The sequence below is a fragment of the Cydia fagiglandana genome, chromosome 1 (genome assembly GCF_963556715.1).
Source record: "Cydia fagiglandana chromosome 1, ilCydFagi1.1, whole genome shotgun sequence".
Taxonomy (NCBI): Eukaryota; Metazoa; Arthropoda; class Insecta; order Lepidoptera; family Tortricidae; genus Cydia; species Cydia fagiglandana.
The window spans coordinates 12,067,750-12,091,381 of NC_085932.1; the positions used below are offsets into that span (position 1 = coordinate 12,067,750).

Below are 23,632 nucleotides of genomic sequence, written 5' to 3' on the forward strand. Positions count from 1 at the left end.
CTTTGTAGGTGCCTATACTTCGGCAGTAGCTGCCGTCCGGGTCGGCAATGGATCTATCTGTCCCTAACAGTCGTCCATAGTTGGTATCAGCTGAGGACTCATACATGTTGGTATTGGTAGTGTAGTGGGGGAACGACCGATATCGCTGGCTTGTGTTGCGCGCGCGCGGCGCGCCACAGTGTAGCGACCCACCTTGCATCGCCTGGGCGTCATGCGCGCAGCTGGCGCAGCCTCGTGTCCTTTGTTTGTATCGATCACGATTCTTTGTGTTCAAACTATGGAAATGAATGTGTAGTTCTGTGTCTATATAGTGAACAAATCCTGCATCATGGCTTGTGAGTCCATATCCTTGGAGACTACTTCCACGTCTCTGACGGATGACTCCTCGCTTAACATTTCATTTGAAAACCTTAATTACGCGGTCCGACAAGGCATTTTCAACAGAGGTAAGTTTCAGAAGTTAAAAAAGATGATAACAGGATTAATTAATATAGTTCAGTTCTTTAATAAATATGCATAACTTATACAAAGAGCTACTTTACTGGTTTATCTACAGTTGAACTCATATCATGATCGTGTGCTGAAGATAAAGGCGAAATTATTAGACTTTACGTAGTGAGAACAATTAATTTATCATAATTCAATTACACAACAGCTAATTCAGAATGTGAGGAAGTAATTAGGTACCTATAAAGCCATTAAGTATGACGGTTGAGTAAATGAGGACTATGTAATGCTTATCTAAGACTGCCGACCCATATTTCATATGTTTAGGTATCTATATAGATTTTATTGTACGACTATCTAGCACATTATGGGTGCAGCTAACCCATAATGTGCTAGATAGTCGTAGGAAAAAAATAGAAATGAACTAATGATGCCCGAAAATATGCATATCTATTTATTGGCACGTCCTGCAGCTAGGTATAAACGAATAGGTACTTAGCCAAATTACGAGCTGTGAGTGTCGTTGGATACTTATAAGAATCCGAAAAGTGACTTATAATTGATATATTTATATAATCAGAATGGGTTCCTACTCATTTTATAATTTAATTTTTAAGCGTGTGCGTGACGTGCACGTGTGCGTGCGGCGTTGTAGTATACAGATTCTTATGAGAGACGGCACACCGCTTGCGTAACGTGTGCGTGTGCGGCTCCAACATTTTAGCGCACGCGCATGCACACGCAAGCCGGTGTGCACAGGCCTTAACCAATACTTAGGTACCAATACTTAGGTGTATGTACCTACTCGTTTCGATGTCATTTGTTTTTATCAAAAATATTTTTTAATATGTTTACGAATTGATGTTAAAGTTAAAAATATAATCTCAGCTAAACTTTACGACGTTTAACTACACTAAACACAGAATAAGACTACACGATTTTGGCGTGTCTCTTTATTGAATAAAAATGTGTTGGTCAGCTCCGACGCGACACACAACTGAAGTTTACTCTTCCAAACGGTTATAAAATACATAAGTTTTTGGCAAAGATTTCATTTTTGGTACAAGCTTTTATCGCTGACTGTACTTTTCTTTCCACAGATAACTACATAATACCTACTCTGTAATCGAGACAATTCTAAACCCCCAAACACAATTAGGTTGCGTTGTTTTGTCACAGAGTTCCTATGGCCATCTCCTATCTCCATCATTAAAGCAGCTCCATGGTACCATAATATTGCAGTCTCCCGACTTACACACGTATGCAATTTTTTTTACTTAATCGGAAACCGGAAAGCTTAACTTGCAAGATTTGACCCGTACAAACATAATACATCCTATGCAAGTTAAGTAAAAGCTTATAAAATAAAAATAATAAAACTTAAAATGAAAACTCCGAAAAATGTACATTGTTGTTGACATTTAATAAATAAAGTGGGGTCGTCGCTAGGGGATGCGCAAGATAAGTTGCGCGCGAAACAACGTAGCCGGTAACGTGTAATGTGCAGACATCATACATTTTCCAGATTTCAACCCTAATGATTAATTAGCGTTAATTACGTTAATATTAACCTTAATTTACCATTTCAGTTGAAATTATACCAATTCCGTTAACATCACTCTGCTGCACCAAAAATGCTGGAAAATGTACAGTCGACGTCAAAGATATGTTTACACTTTTCGCCTTATTACAAAGGAGTAAGGTGCAAAAGTGTAAACATATCTTTGACGTCGACTGTACGATGCCTGGTAATGTGTGACATTACATTAGGAGACATCATTTTATCTAAAACTGGAAACCGCAATGTAAAATATAATTATGTACAATTGTGTTGAAATAATTATTTCAATTTCTCGTATCTTGCCTATTATTTTCAATCGAAGCTTTACATCTACACCCATCTCACTGATGTACTAATGGTGTACCTATCATTCAAACTTTGTTGTTAATTTTTGACCCAAGTACTTTAGTTGGTTTGTTTGCTTGGTTGAGGCTCTGGAGATAGTGCCACCCCCGACAAACCATTACTGTTTATACCTATTACCTAACCTATTTACTTATACAAACAAATTATTTTATAAAAATTACTGTAGTACAAATACACTGGTATTATATTGCGTAGGGTGGTCCACAAATGTATGAAAAAAAAAATGTTTTATTTTTTCAGGCTCCACCAGTGTTTTCTTATTCGACTATGAACGAAAATTATATGTACCAAAATTGAGCCTTCTAGGACAACGTTTAGAGGTTGCTATGATTTGGAAGTAGTAAAATTCACTGAAAAGCGTAGTACCCGCAACGGCCAATTTCAATAGTACCTAATCTTAACGAGGTTTACCCTCATTACCCTGTTTCGTTATTTGTTTCATTTCTTATTAATACTTGCGTAAGTGAAAGAAGTATTTTTTGTTGTGCTTACTTGCGTTATGATATATTAAGTATCTGGTATAAGTTTATGATAAATCGATATGCGTAATTAATTGCATGGACCGTTTGAGAACTAGTGAAATATGGCATCGACTAGTAGTTCCGTATCAACTAGGGCTAAAACACCAGCAATATTGGTCTAACCTAGGCACATGCAGGCAGGCGAAGGAAGCCCTCCCGACACTCAACCCCAATCTGTCGCGGAGGCTTCGACAGCTGAAGAGACCACAGCTCCGGCTTTTAGCTGGGGCAATAACTGGACACGCCTCATTTAACAAACACCTATTAACCCTACGTGTTACAGATAGCCCCTCTGCAGAGCATGCATGGAGGCAGAGGAGACAGCCGCCCACGCCCACAGAATCAATATCTCATGCGAGACCTCCGTCTAAAGGTGATGTGCTCAGAAGATTTCACTTTCATCATTTAGAAGAGAAGAAGTCCGTGAAACAAAGCATTAAAAATACGGTGAAATCTGTTCTAGCAATTTGGGCAAAAGCCAGGATTCCCACGCAAATAATTGACACTGCAGAAGGAACATTTAGAAAGCTCTGAGATGCATACAGCCTTTTAAAAAAATATATTAAAACTGATTTAGTCATGTCGTGTTAAAGAGGCGCTGTTTACATCTGATATTTTAGAGCTTTTTAATATAGCTGCAAAAGACGCTTTAAACATAATGCAAAACGAAGAAGATAAGATATTTCTCACCATGCAACGAGAAGATACAACAAGCTGTAGTATGGCTGGCACAGATGTAGCTTTAGCAATGGTCGAGAGAAATCTGAAGCATTTTTAGTAAAAGACCCGTCACACTGGCACACTGATCAAACTTATGTCGATATGCAGAAATTGCAGAAAAAGGTAGGTACAACAAATAAAAGTTGTAAATGACTGTGCAGAAAGAGGTATTGCTTTGATCCAAAAAATTAATTCAAGCATTACAAAAAACGAAGAACAGAAGCAATACCTTATCCGCGTCGTCGATCTGCATAGGAAGAAATACCCCGTAGCTTCAAAATCTAACATCCTCAAAATAAGTTCTGGTGATAAGGATCCGAGTGAAGTTAATAAATAATTAATTAATATACTAGTATAGTTTAATGTTATTTCATGTTCTTTTTTTTCATGTTCATTTTCATATAAAAATGTCTAATTAAAGTGCTCCTTACAAAAATGTCTACTTTTTTCTGTACCTACATTCCAAAAAAGCGTCAAATCATAGCAACCCCTAAACATTACCCGATTTCTCTAAATTTTTATACAACGCCGTTTTAAGTCTAATCAAACGAAAAGAAGCTGGTGGAGAAAGGAATTTAAAAAAAAATTTTTTTTGGACCACCCTAATATTGCGCATTGCCAGACATCGTAAATTTTAAATTTCGGTGCAGCGGAGTAGTGTTAACGTAATTGGTATAAACAATTCCAACTCTAATGATTAATTAGCGTTAATTACGTTAATATTAACCTTAAGTTAAGCTGCACCAAAAATGATGCTATAAAATTTAGGATCTCTGCACATTACCAACTCACATTAGGTACGAGTATATGGGTCAATAGATCAATACCACTACTTCTTCCCGACATTGGGCAGGCGTGTCTCACTCGGCGATTTCGTCGCTTTGCTACAGGTAGCTAAAAGTACATCCGTTCGACCCCAATTTTGGGGTTTGCCATAAGCCGCGCGTGGCGCTGTCGCCACCTAACGGCCATATCTGTGCTGATCGTGACAAACGCGTTTTGTTAGAGAGTGAGTCTTCTGTACCTAGTACTATTATTTATTCTGTGCATTGGGTACCTAGTATGTGACCTTTCGTAACACTACCCAACAAATACTTGAGTACCTACTATACCATTGCCCTTGTTGACTTTATTGAGTTGCATGCTAACATTGGTATCAATGCCGACTCGACACTAATGACATATAATACAAACAATGCAAGCATAATAGATACCTACATAAATGATGTACGTAGGTGATAGTTGAACCAAACAAATCAAACAATGTAAATGATATAATTAATGAATTGTACATAATTTAACTCGTTTACTCATTTTACTTTGTTTTACAATAAGTACTTAGATTGTAGCCAAGGGAAGAAAGGCACCCATGTAAAATACTTACTCTGCATTTTATAAATCATGACATGTATGAATTTTTATATTATTTCTTAATTAACAATTTAGATACAAAGAACAACCCTTATAATTTATTAAATAAACAATTGGACATAGTCTAGCGATAGTTGTGGATTAAATAAAAATTACGTCCAAATAGCCTAAACACAAAAGATCTTATATAGGCGTAATTAGGTAAGTACGAGAAAAATACCATCTGCAAAGATGCTGTGGCCAATGATGATGATGACCAGAAAAATACTAAATTATACTAATATTCTCTAATTTAGTTACCTCTTATTCTCATATTTAAATATGTCAGCATTGAACTTGCGTATTATAGGTAGATGTAATGGCTTAATAATAAAATATGTATACAATTATATATTTTTATGTGTTTATTTAGGACGCAAGGCGATCCTGAACGATCTCAGCGGAACCTTCAACTCCGGCGAGCTGACCGTGATCGTGGGCCAGTCTGGCGCCGGCAAGAGTACACTCATGGACATCCTAGCTGGATACAGGTACTTACCTACTTTTTATTTTTTACGACCGGGTTAGCCCAGGCAATAGTGACTGGGTGGTCCTGGGTTCAAATCCAGGTAATGGTTAGGTACTTTTGTGAAATAAGCACAAACAGACAGAAAGCAAAATTCGGGTACCGAACTCTAAAAAAATCGTATTAGTAATATAGGAGAGCTTTTTTAATGCATTGTTGATCGAGAGTGTTTCGAAATTGATTTAGTAATTTGACCATCATCTAATTTTTTTCTAGTTCATGAAGGGCATGTGAGAGACTCCCTTTATTTTAAAATATTGTAATCTTGATCTAATATGAGCATCTTCATGTTTATCAAGAACGTTGTTTCAGCTTCCTGATAGGTGACGATCCATACCTAAAGTCTTTATGTATAGGGAGCATTAGAACAGTTTAGACATGACACATCACATATGTTCTCAATAAATATATATTACAGATATCTAATGATCACAGTCTTGATTATGATAAAGAAATCAGATACTACTAGTTCAACTTGAAATTTTATGACATTGATAATAAACATCCGACGCAAAAAATCTCTATAGAGTATACAATTAAACCATGAGAAATACAAAAATAACTAGATGAATTAATCTTATCTAATCTAAATATGCAGTAAATTATGTTCAAAAAGTCACCAAGTCTGGGAGCTGCTATAATGCTAAGTTAACCATATACATAAATATGTAAGAACAGGGCTATAACCGCGAAAATAGAAGTTCGCAAATTGCGGGGATTTTTTTCTGTCACTCTAATTACGCCTTCATTGGAGTAAAAGAGAAAGATCCCCGCAATTTGCGAATTTCGGTTTTGGCGGTAGCCCCTCAGAATACAACAAACAAAACTTTCCAGAAAAAGTTTCTAGATCAGTTCTACCTTGTCGTATATAAACTTAGACTTGAAGTTCGCCCACTTGTTAATTTATTAAACTAGCAACATCCTTTTCTGCAAAATTACTCCCGTGACATAAACCGTGACACCCAAGAATGGAAATTAGACTTCAAATTGTCAAACCAACAAAATAATAGGTTTCTGTTATAAATATGTTTTACTATCCACGTTGCGGATTAATTGTCTAATTAGCTCGATATATGATAATAAATCATTGCTTAATTCTATGTTTCATATCGATTATATCGATAGAACTATTAGAAGTGGTACTAACCTGAATACTAATTTATTACGGTTTTTACAGGCAGCACGTACAGTCAACTGTAAAAATATGGGTGCATAAATCATCTCAAAAATATGTCCCATAGCTCTTATGTCAGCTAATTAAGAACTATGGGACACATTTTTGAATAAATTGGCTACACCCTTTTTGCAGTTGACTGTAGGTACGTTACACACCTGTTTGTTAGTATGTAGTTAATATAAAACGGACAGATTCAAGTATTATTGTATGTTGTATTGTATGAGGCACGACCATTTATTATTTTATTTAGAGAAACATACCAAATGATCTAAAAAATATTTGTACGAGTCATGGGATTACTTCGATGAAATAACATGAATATCTTGTACATGGATTGTAGGGACTTTATGATTTATATGTCAATTGAATCATGCCTTATGTACTTACTTATCAGAGATTATGTGGCTTTGAAACAATAGGCCATACCTTCTGTTTATCTTGATTTTGTGTCTATATCGAATTTATCTATCAATCTGATACCTTTAAACGAGCAATTCTTGTTTATTTATCTATATATAGTAACAGCACCAGTCATGGGACATTTAAGAGGGAATTTGGAGTATTTGTGATATTTCCCTAATACATGTAACTGGTCTACCGCTTAACGTATTGAAAGATGAAAGTCCTATCCGTCTTTCATGTTTCAGGCGTGTTGTATCAAAGATAATGCGATGAGTTTCCACGTACTTAACAAATTAAAACGTTGCTTTTTTTCTCCAGTCATGGACACCAACGCTCCAGTGATGGGCCCCCCAGTAATGGACACTGGTCTATCAGTATAAAATATTGAAATAGGTCATCAGATCTGGTCCATGTTATCATAATATTGCATTATCATCCGATTTGCATATTTAATTACGATTACAACATTTCAACTCAATCGGAGAGTGGCTCAAATTTGGCTACCAAGATTTGACCCACACTAAGTAACAGGGCAAGTTAAATGAAAGTTTGGAAAAACGATATTAATTTATCCGAAGTCCGAGCATACCTCCTGGTTGACATATTTCGTAACTACATTTTACTTCTGTATTGTTTAAACATAAAATGATGGCATGGCAAGCATCATTATGTAAATTGTCCCATTATAGGAGGTATGCAGTTTTACGGCTCCTATAATGGGATTGGGCCAAATACCACTATTTTTTTACATCTGTGGAGTCACAACATAGTATGTTGTATACGTTTTCTCATGGTAAATGCCATTAACAAAACACATTCTAGTTTTCATCAAGTATTAATTAATTAAAATTTAATAAATTAACTTACCTCTCTTAGCGAAGTTGTTAAGAATTCGTAGTGGTATTTTTTTTCAGTGACACGACAACTTTTGGGTTGACGCCAATTTATTAAAAAACAACCAAATTTAATAAAAATTCAAACTGAAACAGCTCTAGGACTCTTATTTATGATAATATACAGGCAGTGTTTATAAACTACTTTTAGACACTTATTTTAGAGGATTTGTGGTTTTTTGTCCCATTACTGGTTCCACGCCCATTATAGGGTACACTACTTTCCAGGATTTCGGAAACAGCTCTAACGATTTCGATTAAATTTGCTATATGGGGGTCTTCGGGGGCGATAAATCGATCTAGATAGGTTTTATATCTGGGAAAACGCACATTTTTGAATTTGTATATGTTTTCCGAGTAAAGCTGGGTCTCCGGTCTCCCAGATATTAAATCATAACAAAGCGTCATGCCCAGATATCGGATACATGAGGACAAAATTATATTTAATTTTGTTTGTCTTTATGATGGCCATAATTTCCGGTTTTTGAGTGCATCATAGCATTAATGATATGTGTGTAGATAAAACAACAAACACGTACATTACCGAACTACTTATAAGAAGGGATACTAAGTATAAGCCGCACTGTCCGCTTTACCACGCCTTACGTACCTACTCGCCAGCGGAAGATGAATAAAACCCTTTAATACATCTAGTTCCACGTTTGTACAATGTACAGTATATATGTAGTTGGGTTGTATAAGAATGCATACTGTATTTTGGTGTTCTTTGCAATCCAGCACGTGTAGATGACTCATCGAGTTCCACTGACAGTAAATGTTTAACACTTTCAGTGCGAAGCGCCCCATTTCCAATACGAAATCAACACACTTAACGGTTTCTTGGCAGGCAATGTGTTAGTTTGTAAAGATGGATTTTGTTCCTTTTTCACGGCCGGATCGATTTAAATTAAATGGAAAATATAGTTAACAGCTTAGATATCTAAATAAGATTTTATTTTGCCGGAAACTATCTCCTGGCGGTGAATAAGCATGAAATGTCATATAATATCATATCATATTGTCATTTTTCTGTAGTTAAGTATTGAAGAGATATTTGTATTTGGTACCTGATATAGTTAGGCAACCTAAGTATCTGCAATTCCCGTATTTTGGTGGTAATTTTAAAAATCTCAAATATTTACCTGGTCTAACTAGACCAGGTAAATATTTGAGATTTTTAAAATTACCGATAGTTATTGGTATATATAGTTACTTGGGCATTACTTACATACTTAGGTAATTGAGTAAATACGATATATACCTACAACAACACGCAGCGCTCACCAAGACATCTTTGTAAGAGTTGACAAAGTATGTACAGTACCTACTTACATTTATTGCATTTAGTGATTTTCATAATTATTCGGTTTTAATATTTTTTTGAAGCACTAGTGGGCTTGCGATTAGCGGTAAGAGTGTGTGACTTGCAATTCGAAGGTCGAGGGTTCAAACCCTGGCTCGTACCTACCAATGAGTTTTTTGGAACTTATATTTCCCACCGCTTTCCGGTGAAGGAAACCGGACTAATCCGAATACGGCCTGTATAGTTTACCATCTGGGTTAGAAGGTCAGATGGCAGTCGCTTTCGCAAATACTAGTGCCCACGCCAATTCCTAGGATTAGTTGACAAGCGGACCCAAGGCTCCCATGAGCCTTGGCAAAATGCCGAGACAACGCAAAGAAGATACAAATTTAATTGAAATTTCGCTTGCGGCTCTAACACGCCTACCGTCTACTTTACAAGATAATAATCTTAACATATCGAGGTAGGTATATCATATACTATCTGCGCTTGGCAACATATTTCGTGTAGGTAATCGGTGTTATCTTGTAATATTTTAATGTCAGACTTGTCAATGAAGTATTGTACCTATGTAACAATGTAACACTGCATGTCTGCATATGATGAGGGTACAAAAATGAATATAAGTAATATGGCTTATTTCATGCCATCCTTGTACCTACCTTTCATGTAAATAATGTAAATAAAGGGTTAAATAAGAAAATTAAGACTTTACAGCCCTTAACTTTTAGGTATGTTTTGAGTTTGACCCACATCGATGACTTATGGCAATTAAATAGCACTATTGATGAAACAATTTTTACATATTTTTATAAAATAACAAATTAATAGAGTCGGACCAAGAAAAGTCTGCAGCGGATGTGATAGCCCACGCAGTGCAAATGTTATTTATACGTCATAATTTCATAGATGTTTGACATTTGAAAAAACACTTCCACTGCGTGAGCGTAATCCGCTGTAAACTTTTCTTGGTCTGACTCTAGGTACCTTACTTACCTACATCGTTTTGACATACCTGTTAGGTATGATCGCTATTCAAAAAACATCAAATAATGATATTGTTGTTGTGTTGTTGTTGTTGTGTTGTTGTTGAGCGTATGTGGGGCACCCGGGTGGAAAACGTCCGTCTGAGCGTCCCACCGCTGGAGTGACGAAGCCCAAAAAGATCTGTCCGCCCTCGGAATACCCAACTGGCGCGAAGTGGCGCAGAATAGAGCAGAGTGGCGCTCTCTTGTGTCAGAGGCCAAGATCCTTTTTGGGTCACTGGGCCAGTGATGTATGTATGTAGTATGATAATACTATTGTTAGAGATTAAGCAAATATTACGAGATGTATAGCTATTGTCGCGAACCATATATAATTTAGAAATTGAAACCAAAGAAAACACCAACACGCTGCACATTACAAACGAATGCTTCATCATCACGCCATCACGTCAGTCGAAGTTGAAATATTGTTTTCTTACGCCATAATAACTTCTAAACATTTATAAAAAAATATGATTTCTCTATCACGAATTGTCAATTGTCATATATATAGATTTATATATATACCTATTAAGTGATTCCTGTAAGGCGTATCCAGATTAGTCAATTTTTCTCTGCCAATCTGATTCAATTGCCCGATCGAATCAGGAGGTGCGGACGCAAATACCAATTAGGCTCGCCGAATTCAACCGCCGATAATGACCGATATTACCGATGAAATGAGGTGCGGACGCAAGAATACCAATTTGTGAGGCCAGTATTTTCGTTCTGGGGCATTTTTTTAATTTAGATGGCTCTAATATCTAATCTAAAAAAATTACAATTGGAGATTGACGCCAATACCACTTTACTCGTCTCGTACAGACCCACATTGTCACATCACTAGTCTGTCAGAAACATCAAATATTAGGTACCTAAATGCCAGGCGTCTCCGATGTTTGTTATTACGAGTATAATAGACTGTTTTGAGAAGTCGGATCTTTCTTTTGTTAAAATGAAGATATTACATTTAATGAAAACCTCATCAGGACATACAGGATATCGAATAAAAATTAGATTTTATAATTTGTAAACTAATTAAGAAATAATTACGATATTCTATGTATACTATAGATCGCTACATAATTTACTGCGCCATTAGAACACTCATACAGTGACGTAGAAAGTCGTCTTTTCAATAAATAAGTTAAATAGGTATCACCTTATCACTGGCACATCATAAACATGATGTTTAATTCGTCATTTACTGACGTATGCCATATATTATTGTAAATATTTACATAAACACGTGCTTAGCATTAAGCATTGTTTGTGAATTTATGACTTATGTCGTCGGCGAAATGTCCGTGACATAATTAATCCTGTTCACATCTTCATTTACGGAGCTCCGCTTTATGCTGCGGGACCTATTGTAATCAGGGCAAGCTTTGAGGTTAGGTTAATGATAAACACGTGAAAGACTAAGCTATAATAGTGCACCAATAATAATAGAAGCGAAGGAGGGACAAACACAAGTGGAGGAGAAACAGACAAAAGGGTTGGAGGGCAAAAGGATATACCTGGGCCATGTAGTGTACATTATATGCATAAAATGTAAAAATGTTTCTATATAATTCTTAAATTTTATTCTATATTATAGACCTCGTAATTCTGAACCGGAATAACCTACAATTTCTAGGAATCCTAAGGGCCCCCCCACATCTAGCGTCTTTCGAGAGTCGGCGTCTACAACTCTATGGCCCCTGCTCAACGCAACGTCGACGCAACGTCGACGCAACTGCGCAGCGACGTCATTTTCCATAGCGCTGACCAGACGCAGACGCCGACGCTCGAAAGACGCTAGATGTGGGGGAGGGGGGGGACTAAGATAACATGTACCTACTTACAATCAATAAAAAACGCTCAATAGATATTCTTTCTCTTTGCTTACTTTAGTCTCTACCACAGAATAACTAATAGTACTAGGTATCTTGTATATCGGTTCTTTACCGACAGATTACCGCAGAGCGTAATTTCAAATAGCGAGCTTTTAATGAGATAACTGCGCGGTCTTGTGATCTTCAGCCACGACTCCCAGGTATCTAGAGCATGAGGAAGCAGTCATTCGACGGCCTTACTCACTTCCTTCTCAACTATCGTTATGCAGGCATCTACGGAAAACGATAAAAAAATATTGTGTTGCCGCAAGGAATTACTCGTAAGAATACCGGCAGATACTTTATATTTTATGTATGTATAAAGTACTGTTAACTACAAAGCTAAGTTACTCCCTCTCCATCGTATAAATAGGTATATGTACGGTGCGTGGATACAAGCACAAAGATTAATTCAATACCTAGGTAATAATATCTCCACTCTTTCCACTATTTCTTAACAATATTTGACTTACGGCTCCGAAACGTGGTCTTTCACTATCGGCCTCATCTAGACGTGTGCGCCGCGCCGGCGCGCCGCCGCCGCCGGGCTTTTTGACCACGCCGCCGCCGCCGATAAATGATCGGCGTGAAATCGGCGTGACCTTGAGTGTTGTTAATTAGCTATTTCAAGCTGGTTTTTGGATTACAATATGATTTTTTTGTATTATTTATGACACTGTTGTCAAATATACGTCAATTATTAATTGAATGAAACTGAATAGCCAGTTGCAGAAACTATTTGACACACACTGAGAGAAAAATCATCACCAGGAATTAAAAAACAGTTCTGTACTGGGGGAAAAAAATGAAGTTTTAGTAACAATTATGGACGTTTCACTATTTCTGTAAAGTTTATTTATTTCTACAAACAGCTCAGTAATCCCAAATATAATTTCAACAAACAGATAATAGAAATTGCAAGAACTAATAGAAATTGCAAAAGTCAATTTGTTCCTATTAGTTAACTCTCCTTGTCCCCGGATTAAGTTTATTTTTGTAATTCTAAGTGTATTTTTGTTGTACTTTTCTCTCAGTGCACCAATTAAAGTAACTGAGTATTCACCGTCAACTGTTAACGAACGAACGAAGACTGCTAGTGCTGCTTCGACAGCTAGAAGAACAAACCCCTCCATTCTCAAAGAGCTCTATATCGCCACTCATCTCTTCCCAACATGCCATGGGTTAGCCCCTAGATTCTTCGGAAATATTATCCAACGCATGATGTGGAGAAACACATGAGTTTAAGCCGAATGAATGGCAAACGTGCTCGAGTTAGAGCATGTGTGATGTGAGATAGTCGAACGTTATGAAATGAAGAGGTCGGCTTGCAGCAGTCTGCACCGTGCAGTCCATACGGCTTATGACCGCACGAAATGGAGACAAATTACATGTGGTCGAGCCTCAGCAATGAGAACACGAGAAAGAAGATACGTCTCAGAGAGCCTGGTGCTTGTACTACAAAAAAACCATTAAAAAGAAGCCATAGGAGTCCACTATGTCTAGCAAATGTCAAGGATATGTGGAGTTCTGTTTTGTTAACGTACGTCATTTTTAATCGGATAAGCCATGGAAAGCTGGACAATACGGAGAGTTACAAATCGGATCGAAGGTCATTGGGACCAGGTAACCTCTTAATGCAAGCCAATTACTAGGGAAATCAAGTGATTATACCTATCTTATATTCATTTACAAACCCTATTTTACTCGCAGCATATTCAAACTATACGTAGCTCGACTGACCAGCAACCTGCATTGATCAAATTTTCAAGAAAAACAACAAATTAATGATTTTTCTTAAGAAACCTGAAAGTCAAGGTCACGCCGATTTCACGCCGAAAACACGCCGCCGCCGCCGATTTTTTGGCAAACGCCGCCGCCGATCATTTTTTAATCGGCGCACACGTCTAGCCTCATCTCAAAATTCCAAGTCGCTCAACGAGCTATGGAGAGGGCTATGCTCGGAGTTACTCTGCGTGATCGAATCAGAAATGAGGAGATCCGTAAACGAAGTAAAGTCACCGGCATAGCCCACCGGATTAGCAAGCTGAAGTGGCAATGGGCAGGCCACATTGCGTGCAGAGAAGATGGCCGATGGGGTCGAAAAGTGCTCGAGTGGAGACCACGGACTAGCAAGCGCAGCGTAGGACGTCCGTCCACCCACAAGATGGACGGACGACCTTGTTAAGGCCGCCGGAAGACGCTGGATGCCGGTCGCTTCCAACCGGTACGAATGGAGGTACGAATGGAGGTCCAAGGGGGAGGCCTATGTCCAGCAGTAGACGTCTTATGGCTGAGATGATGATGATGATGAATATTTCCGCTCGAATATATCTGCGAATGCTCCTAATCTACACATAAGTGATTAGTCATTGTATGTTAATTAACCCGAGGCTAAGTTCTTCAGTAATTCTAACAACTAAAGGGAGATAACAAAAAAATATGAATGATTATCTGTAAGTAAACTTATACCTAAACAAAATACATATTTACACAAACAAAAAAATTGTTCATGAAGTTGTTTCTACCTATTATTGAGGTTATTGACTTTCAATTGTTTTATTTTTTCAAGCAAGTGCTTTTGTCAAAACCTTTTAAAACACCGCCAAGATGTCGGGCCATGCATAGTGTAGGGTTATGCGAGTGTGATGTAACGTTTGTTATTCGTGTGTGCAATGTAATGTAATAATAGTGATGTTGTTATGTTTAGTGTTCGTTTTATGACGTATCGGTTTACTGTAATGTCATGTAAACGTATATACGTATAAACGTATGTACGTGTCGTGTTATAGATTAAAATTAATAAATCACAATAGGCTGGTATCATGTACTAATACTTCAAAATGATAATATAATATACTAGCGACCCGCCCCAGCTTCGCACGGGCTACACAAAACCTTAACAAATTATATAACCTAAACCTTCCTCAAGAATCGGTCTATTGATAGGTGAAAACCGCATGAAAATCCATTTAGTAGTTTTAGAATTTATCGCGAACATACATACACACAAACTTACAGACGCAGAGGGGAGCTTTGTTTTATAAGGTCTAGTGATGATCTATTTAAGTATACCTATATGCTTTACCAACTGATATGTTTGCTATCGGTGCAATATACCTAAGTAAGTATATGTATCGACAAAGACCAGAGTCCTGAGGTAATAAACAAGTAAGTAGGTACAAAAATACGGTCCTGAAAGCTAAAAGTCTTCTACAGACATGGCAACAACGTCACACTTCCAGTTTACATTTTTTCACGATTATCTAAACTAAAAAAAATTACATGTTAGTTATTACATATACTTACTGGAAGCATATTTATCGAAGCAATTGTTGCATCCTCATACAAAATTGTTGTATATATATATATTTTCATTTGTTGCCGTACTATACATACATATTATGCAAAATGTTTTTTGTTAATAGCCTAAAATGATTTCGAACCTAAATTAACGCATTAACGTAAAATCCGTTATTTACTCATAACTTATTGTCAATCGGTATTATTAAATGTTTATCTAAATACATTTTTACAATTTAATTATTTATTACAGAAACGAGACGCAAGGCAAGATTTACGTAAATGGAAGGATCCGCAAAATCAAATGGTTTCGGAGAAGATCGTGCTATATCCTGCAAGATGATAAAGTACAAGACATGCTGACCATCGAAGAATCCCTCACCATTGCAGCTGAGCTCAAACTAGGAAACCATATTAGTAAAGAACAAAAAACTAGGCGAGTAAGTATATTTTCTGTTAATTGGGAATATTTCGCAAAACTCTGCGTTTTCTCAAAAAAAACTGTTTATATCGATATCCATGCCGCAATCGGCAACGGCGACCCCAGCTAATAACAAGCGTGAGCTCTGATATGGCTGGCAAAGCCGAACTTACTTTTAAAAACTCTATCGCAGGTGGGGCAGTAAAGTTGACCTGAATTATTGTAAGTATTATTATAGGAGGGTTTCGGCCGGGATTTACGTATCTGAGGTACATATGTATAAATTACTCTATGGTTTACAATGTGTGCTAGTGCTGCACTCTGGCGGCATAACATTTCAGTAATACCCCCTATTGATAAAATAACAGTTACGTTAACCAATATTTATATGGTTACTAGCGACCCGCCCCGGTTTCGCACATTATCAAATTATACACCTTAACGTTCTTCTAGAATCACAATTGATAAATGAAAACCGCCTGAAAATCCGTTCAGTAGGTTTTGAGTTTATCACGAACATTCATACACACAAACAGACACTCAAATTAAATTAAATTAATAAAATTAATTCGCTTAAATTTTTAATATTTTATTCGCAAATATGATGAAAACCATGGAGTCAGGTTACGTTAGTTAGATTTATTATCCCTTCTAATACATTCTCTATAGTAATCCCCTTCTTACCTCTCTTAATGCACAATACATTTTTTTAATGTTTATATAAAATGCATATATATGTTAGACTGTAAGGTATTTGTAATATGGGCCTTGTTGCCTGATTTAAAATGTTAAATTAAATTGTAACAACTTCGGTTTTGTTCTCAGATAAGAGAGATCATAACTGCCCTGGGCCTACGCGAGGTCCGGGACACGAGAGCAGCCCTGCTCTCAGGCGGGCAGAGGAAGCGCCTAGCCATAGGCTTGGAGCTGATATGCGACCCGCCTGTCATGTTCCTGGACGAACCTACTAGGTGAGACAACGAACACTTGCCGTCTTTATCTATTCCCAATTGTATAATTTTAAAAGAACCCGGGTGTAAATATTTTGGTGGGGTTCCTTTCAATTTACCCTAATTAAAGCTATTCTCATAGTTATTTTGGTCTGAGCTGACTGATTCGGCTTCAATCCGGTATAGACCAAGAAAAACGGACTGAACGCCAGGTTGACGTACATCATCATAAAGTTTGTTAAATTCTTGCAGCTGTTCTTGAACTCAACGATTCTGTTACCTATCTAAAAACTACAATTTAAATTATTTTTCTTTAATGCAAACAGAGTGCATTGTACATTTATTGTCGATTTATGGTGTCCACGGGTCATTCGACTTATCATTCTAACGTTAACGGATGAGTCAGTTGTATATCTAAACTATGTTGCCCTTGTACCTACTGTATCAAACCTAATCCACTTGATGAATCATTGTATACTTTAACTAAAGTACTTGATTTATTTCATAAATGTTATCAGTGGTGCCCTATCTGGGCACCTGTAGCAGTGATGTATTCACATCACCATTGTATAACTGCCGGCGTGATAAAATAACTGTAATTTTTTAACACCGTGAGATAGAAAGTGACGGACACTGTTTTATTACGCTGTCAGGTAGACAAGAACGACATCATATCCGTACTGATTACTTTCCATGTATGTATATATTAGCTTTTTATCGACTCGAAGACTAGATATCAAAAGAAAGCTTTTCCGCAAGATCTTGCCAAGGACAGGTTCGGTTTTGTTCGAATCAAAAATATGTAGTTAAATAAAGATTGCTGAAAGCTCTTACATCCAGTAGCGCCCAATTTTTGTTCAATAAAAGTAAAGAAATGTGGGCTTTGCAGATAGTAAATTAATAAATATATATATAAGTCAGGAACAGTATTAAATACGCAAACACGCAAATATTAACAGTATTACCTATATATCAGTAATCAGAACCAAAGCCAAGCAAAGCAGTGGTAAAATAGGCATTATACATCTGGCAATAATACAAGTAAAAGGTCTGTGAGGGACGATTATAATATCCAACTATGTAATAATTAGTAAAATATCTGTTTCCAGCGGGCTAGACAGTTCAACATCAAAGCAGATGGTGTATATGCTGCAAATGCTGGCGCACCAGGGCCGCACAGTCGTGGTGACCATGCATCAGCCATCAGCCGGTCTGCTGCAAATGGTGGACCGTCTGTACGCGGTGGTGGCTGGACAATGCGCGTATATGGGCTCAGTAGATAACCTAATCCCCTTCTTCGAAAACCTTCATTTGAACTGCCCGAAATTTCATAATCCTGTAGATTTTCGTAAGTATTGTAATCTATCCTTATCGCATTATTGTAATTGATCTTATTCATATATAAAAAAAAACTATAGATGGCCCTCGACTGTGTAGGCCCTCAACTGTGTAGATAACATACAGACAGAACGACAGACAAAGTTACTTTAGCATATAACATTAGTAGTAAATACTACGGTGGACCATAGCTACTTTCAACAGTCTGAATCCATAAGAATTTTTTATTTACAAGCTTTTATTATTTATTCAATGGCGTAAGTAGTTATCGTATAGGTATCATTCTTTTCAATTGTTTCGTTTCTTGAGTATTTTTTACACAGTCGGATTTTTTCTCCTAGTTCTCACATATTCTAACTGATTTATTTTGTATTTATATTTTTCAGTTATAGAAATATGTGGAGAGCAGCCAGAAAAACTAGTTAATTATATGCAAAATGGACAAGACATGCAGTGGCTTCATAATATATCTAATGAAAGTAATGATAAATTATTAGGTAAGTACAAACAAATAAAGGCGCAAGGTAAACGTACTGGAGCTCGACGCGGTCCCAGTACATGTCATCTTGAAACTTAAGGCATTGTCAATAGAGATGACAGCAAGGTGTCATCTATTATATTTAATTTAATTTAATTTCGTGTAGCTACCGCTGGCGCTATTTATGCGCGCTTAATGCCGCGCCACGATATGACCTGACCGGATGGTACAAGTTCGATCAGTTAATCCGTGTACTTAATTCTACTGTCATGTATTTACTTATGTCGTCATGTTGTATCTCTTTTTTGTATTAGCTGTGTAAAATGTGTGTAATCTATTTTTCTGTTTATTTTATGTTTCTTTCCTTTGTTTCTTTTTTTTTTGTCTGTTACGTTCTGTGATTATTTCTCACTTGATGGTCTCATCGGAAGATCAGCGCTGGAAGTCGCCAGCAACATGCTGAGATGGGGCCATTTCGTGACACTTTATTTCACTATGTTTTTTTTTTCATATATGTCTATTGTCTGTGTGTTTACGAGTACAAAACTATTGTATTGTATTCTATTCTATTCTATTCTATTGGGCATTAGCGTGTCGAATACTAGTACGTTTACCTTATTTATAAATTTAACACAAATTTCGAAAAATAGTAAGTAGTAAGACTAGTTATAGACTCCAAGGGGGAGGCCTATGTTCAGCAGTGGACGTCTTATGGCTGAGATGATGATGATGATGAAGACTAGTTAAAAATTGTATGTGATGAAAAATAATTATGTTGGATGTTGACGCATTCAAGAAAGAAGAGTACAACATGAGGATGTCGTAAAGCATAACAATAATTTATTTTCATAAACAAGCCGGGCGCACAATGCCAAAGGCGCGCAGATTACTTTATTATTTTGATTTAAATTGTTCGTTCGATATTTTGATCATCTCTGATGACTCTGATTAGTTCTAATCATGCGGTATATTGTTGATGTTTCAGAAATATTTAAAACAGATTTATATGAGAAAGTGTTTCTAACGGCACTACCACCTCCAAAAGAGGACCCGACGAGTAAGATCCTACTAGCACTGAAAAGTACGTACAGTACGTCGACGTGGAAACAATTTACCACATTGACCCGAAGAGCATTACTAGTAAGTATAGGTAACTAGCAAAACCTCAGAATATGGATAATATTTAACACTATCTGACTTTTCTTGAACGACTTAAACTGTGATTGTTAAGAGCCCTTCAACGTGCACACTAGGGCCACAGCTTAATAATCGTGATTATTTAAATTTAACGAAAGATATTGAAAAAAGGGGGCCGCTACGTACTGTATTAAGTATTTAAGTACCTTTTGAATACATCAAACTAGTTTTTATGTTGCTGGTTTCGTCGATCTAGGCACTCAAAACAAAAACGGCCGTTTTAACTTTGGACGCATAGATCGACGAATCCAGCAATATAAAAACTAGTTTGATGTATTCAAAAGGTACTTAAATACACAATACAGTAGGTAGCGGCCCCCTTTTTTCAATATCTTTCGTTAAATTTAAACAATCACGATTATTTTGCTGTGGCGCTAGTGTGCACGTTGAAGGGCTCTTAATATAAAATAAAAAAATTATTTGATATTGTTTACTTAAAATCGAAAGTATAAACAATACCAAACTGTTCATTTACGTAGGTAACGATGAAAAAAAAATGAAGTATAATTCTATACTTGTGCGTAATTAGTATAATTTAATATTGTAGGTATTAACTGATGTAAAAATGTATTGTATGCCAGTGTGCATGTGTGTACGAGTATCATATAGAATTATAGATGAACATAGATCTAAATTAATAAAAAAAAATACTTACGAGTTAGATGGAAACTTGGAGTTGTCGAACTCCAAGGTTCCATCTATTAATGGTTTTCTTTTCATTCTAATTCTTTTTCGTGTTTTTTAATGCTAAACTACTATTACGGTAACTGCTTTAAGTTCTGCATACGCCAGTTTAGTGTGTCAAATAACACTTAATTATTGACATTCCAGTGTGCGTGGCGAGACCCCCACTTCACGCTGATAATGACGGGCATCCACTGCGCCATGGCGCTATTCGTCGGCGTGCTCTTCTTCAACATCGGCGAGGACGCCAAGCACACCATCGACAACTACAACTTCCTCTCCTACAGCGTCATGTTCGTCATGTTCACCGCATTCAGCGCCGTCTCTATAAGATGTACGTGTTATCCCTACTAATTACCCAACACTAGATTTGGAAATCTGTGTTAGTTTTGATATTTATATGATGCGATCGTTAACGCTGATTGATGCGACAAATCAAATTCTTAAGTCAAAATAACAACCGGATGCAACTACCTAATTGTTTAATTAATTAATTTCAATCATGACTAAGATCACTATTCATAATGCAAGAAAAGTCTATTTTCGCGGTAGGCCCTCTGGTGCAATACAACCGGCTCTCGCATAACATGGATTGATATATGTAGGTGGAGTACGATTGTTTGCAAATGAAGCAAAGCACACATCAAACAAGCAAGTGAAAAAATAAGCGTAAAGTTACAATGATCTCGGATAAGCTAAGCAGCAAAAAATATACTTAAATATATACATTTATACTTCGTCTAATGATTCGCTTTTAATTGTTTCCAGTTCCGCTACAATTTCCAATGGTGAAGCGTGAGCACTTCAATCGCTGGTACACCCCGGGCGCCTACTACGCGTCCACACTTTTGGCCGCCTTGCCCGCGCAGACGGTGTGTACGCTGTGCTACTCCTGCATAGCTTACTGGCTCACGGGCCAGCCGCCAGAAATCATTCGCTTCGGAAGCTTCTGCGTCATTTTACTGATGGTTTCTTACACGGCTCTCTGTGTAGGGCTGCTCAATGGGTCTCTGTTTGATATTAAGGTACAACCACATGTTTACCTAGTCATAATGACACCCTTCTTAGCACAACTTTCGGTTCAATAAGAATTGATGTAAAAAAAAACACATAAATAGGTACCTAATTCAATTCTTTTTGATTTAAATTCACAAAACATTCTCACGAATTCCCGGATTACCGATATTATGACACTCAAAACATAGACGCGCGCGTGGCCGTAAAAAACAGTCACAAACTCAAGAGTTCAACAAACCGGTTACCAGTTACGACAACGTGTTATATAAATATATAGGAAACGTGGCCACGTAACATTATTAAGCTACAATATTATACTGCTCGATTCTTGACAGATACTGGGCAGGTAATCTTGTTATACCTAAACCTTAATGATCGGCGCTCGGACATAAATGCCCTACCTCTATCAATTTAGAATTATCACACACTCTCACTCTCGTACAATATCTTGGGATTTAAATTTATGTACCTACCGATAGGGAAAACGAATGAGTGGGTTTTTAAACTGAAATAGATGGCATATAGACCGTGACCGGACATAGACGATGGCCGGGTGGTCTAGTGCTCAGGACGTCAGCCGCGTAAACTGAATACGCCGCTGGTTCGATTCCGACTTCGGCCACCGGTGGACTTGGTCACTTTATTTTTAGTACTTGTATGACATATATTTCAGTTTTAATTTATAAGGTGGTACTAGTGCTCGACATGCCAATACCCAATTGATGACACCATGCTGTGAACTCTATTGACAATGACTTAAGTTTCAAGATGACTTACAGGTCACCGGGACCGGGGTCAGGTGGGACCGCGTCGAGCACCGGTACCACAATCTTATATAAAGTAGCGTGACTACTAAAAAATACAAATCAAAAATTGTTTTCATAATAATAATTTAAATTAATCTCTAGTTACGTAGGTTTTCTCTCACTTTATACTTACACAGCTAAACTATGTTAATTACAGCACGCCATGATCTTCGGGCCGCTCTTCGTAATGCCATTCACGGTATTCTCTGGCTTCTTCCTGCACCTGCCCGACTCGCCGGCCTTCTTCCGTTGGCTGTTCCACGTGTCCTTCTTGAAGCACGGCCTGGTCGGCCTCTGCCTCACCATTTTCGGCATGGGCCGACCGCGCCTTCCATGCTCAGACCTTTATTGCCATTACGCATACCCCCGCTTCCTACTCAAGGAGGTCGGCATGTTGAATGAACAATATTCCGTTGTTATCTTAGCTTTTGCCGCTATAGTGTCCGTAGTTATTCTGTGTACATATATTTCATTAAAAATCAGACTCAAGTGTAAGTGGTAAAGTATTATATTAGGTTTAATGGAGATTTTGGGTTGATGAGCGTTGCCATGTTGTATCAAGTTTAATTTAAATTAACAGCAAGTAAACTTAGTTAGGTAAGTTAACGTAATAAGTCTATATGTGGGTTATTTAGATAGATACAAAGCTAGTCACATAAACCAGAAAATAAAAAGTCTGCTAATAATCGATAAAGTACTGTGACATATATTTTTTATATTTTGTGGGGAATTCAACGTCGAACTCTCCGCACAAAAAGAACCTGATATCGACTCACGATTAAGCTGCTGTTTTTACAGTTGGAACTGCGTAATTGTAAAATGACAACTTGTAGTATGTGTGGAAGATTATATTTTGTCACTTCACACGGTCGGTGCGACTTTCAATCCGGAAGTCGTAGGTTCGAACACCGGCTCATACCTATGAGTTTTCTGAACTAATGTACGAAATATTATTTGATATTTACCAATCGGTTTTCGGCGAAGGAAACTGGACTAATCCCAAATTGCCTAGTTTCCCCTCTGAGTTGGATGGTCCGATGGCAGTCGCTTTCGTGAAAACTAGTGCCTAAACCAATTCTTAAGATTAGTTGTCAAGTCTACCCCAGGGGATCCGGGTATGAGCCGTGGCAAAAATGCCGGGATAACGCGAGGTAGATGATGATGACCCACGTTATTGTTTAAGACGAACTACAGGTAAACGAACTAGTGCTCG

At 37.3% G+C, this 23,632-nt stretch overlaps 1 protein-coding gene across 1 annotated transcript; it reads left to right on the forward strand.

Annotated features, from left to right (window-relative positions):
* The first annotated feature begins 159 nt into the window (after positions 1 to 159).
* LOC134664280 (ATP-binding cassette subfamily G member 4-like) lies at positions 160 to 23,020 on the forward strand. Its single transcript, XM_063520839.1, has 10 exons — positions 160 to 446; positions 5,399 to 5,516; positions 15,782 to 15,968; positions 16,775 to 16,920; positions 18,009 to 18,247; positions 18,624 to 18,734; positions 19,701 to 19,855; positions 20,744 to 20,930; positions 21,365 to 21,621; positions 22,577 to 23,020. Exons 1-10 carry the CDS (start codon positions 329 to 331, stop codon positions 22,919 to 22,921), a joined length of 1,863 nt encoding a protein of 620 aa, XP_063376909.1. The 5' UTR covers positions 160 to 328; the 3' UTR covers positions 22,922 to 23,020.
* The last annotated feature ends 612 nt before the right edge of the window (positions 23,021 to 23,632 follow it).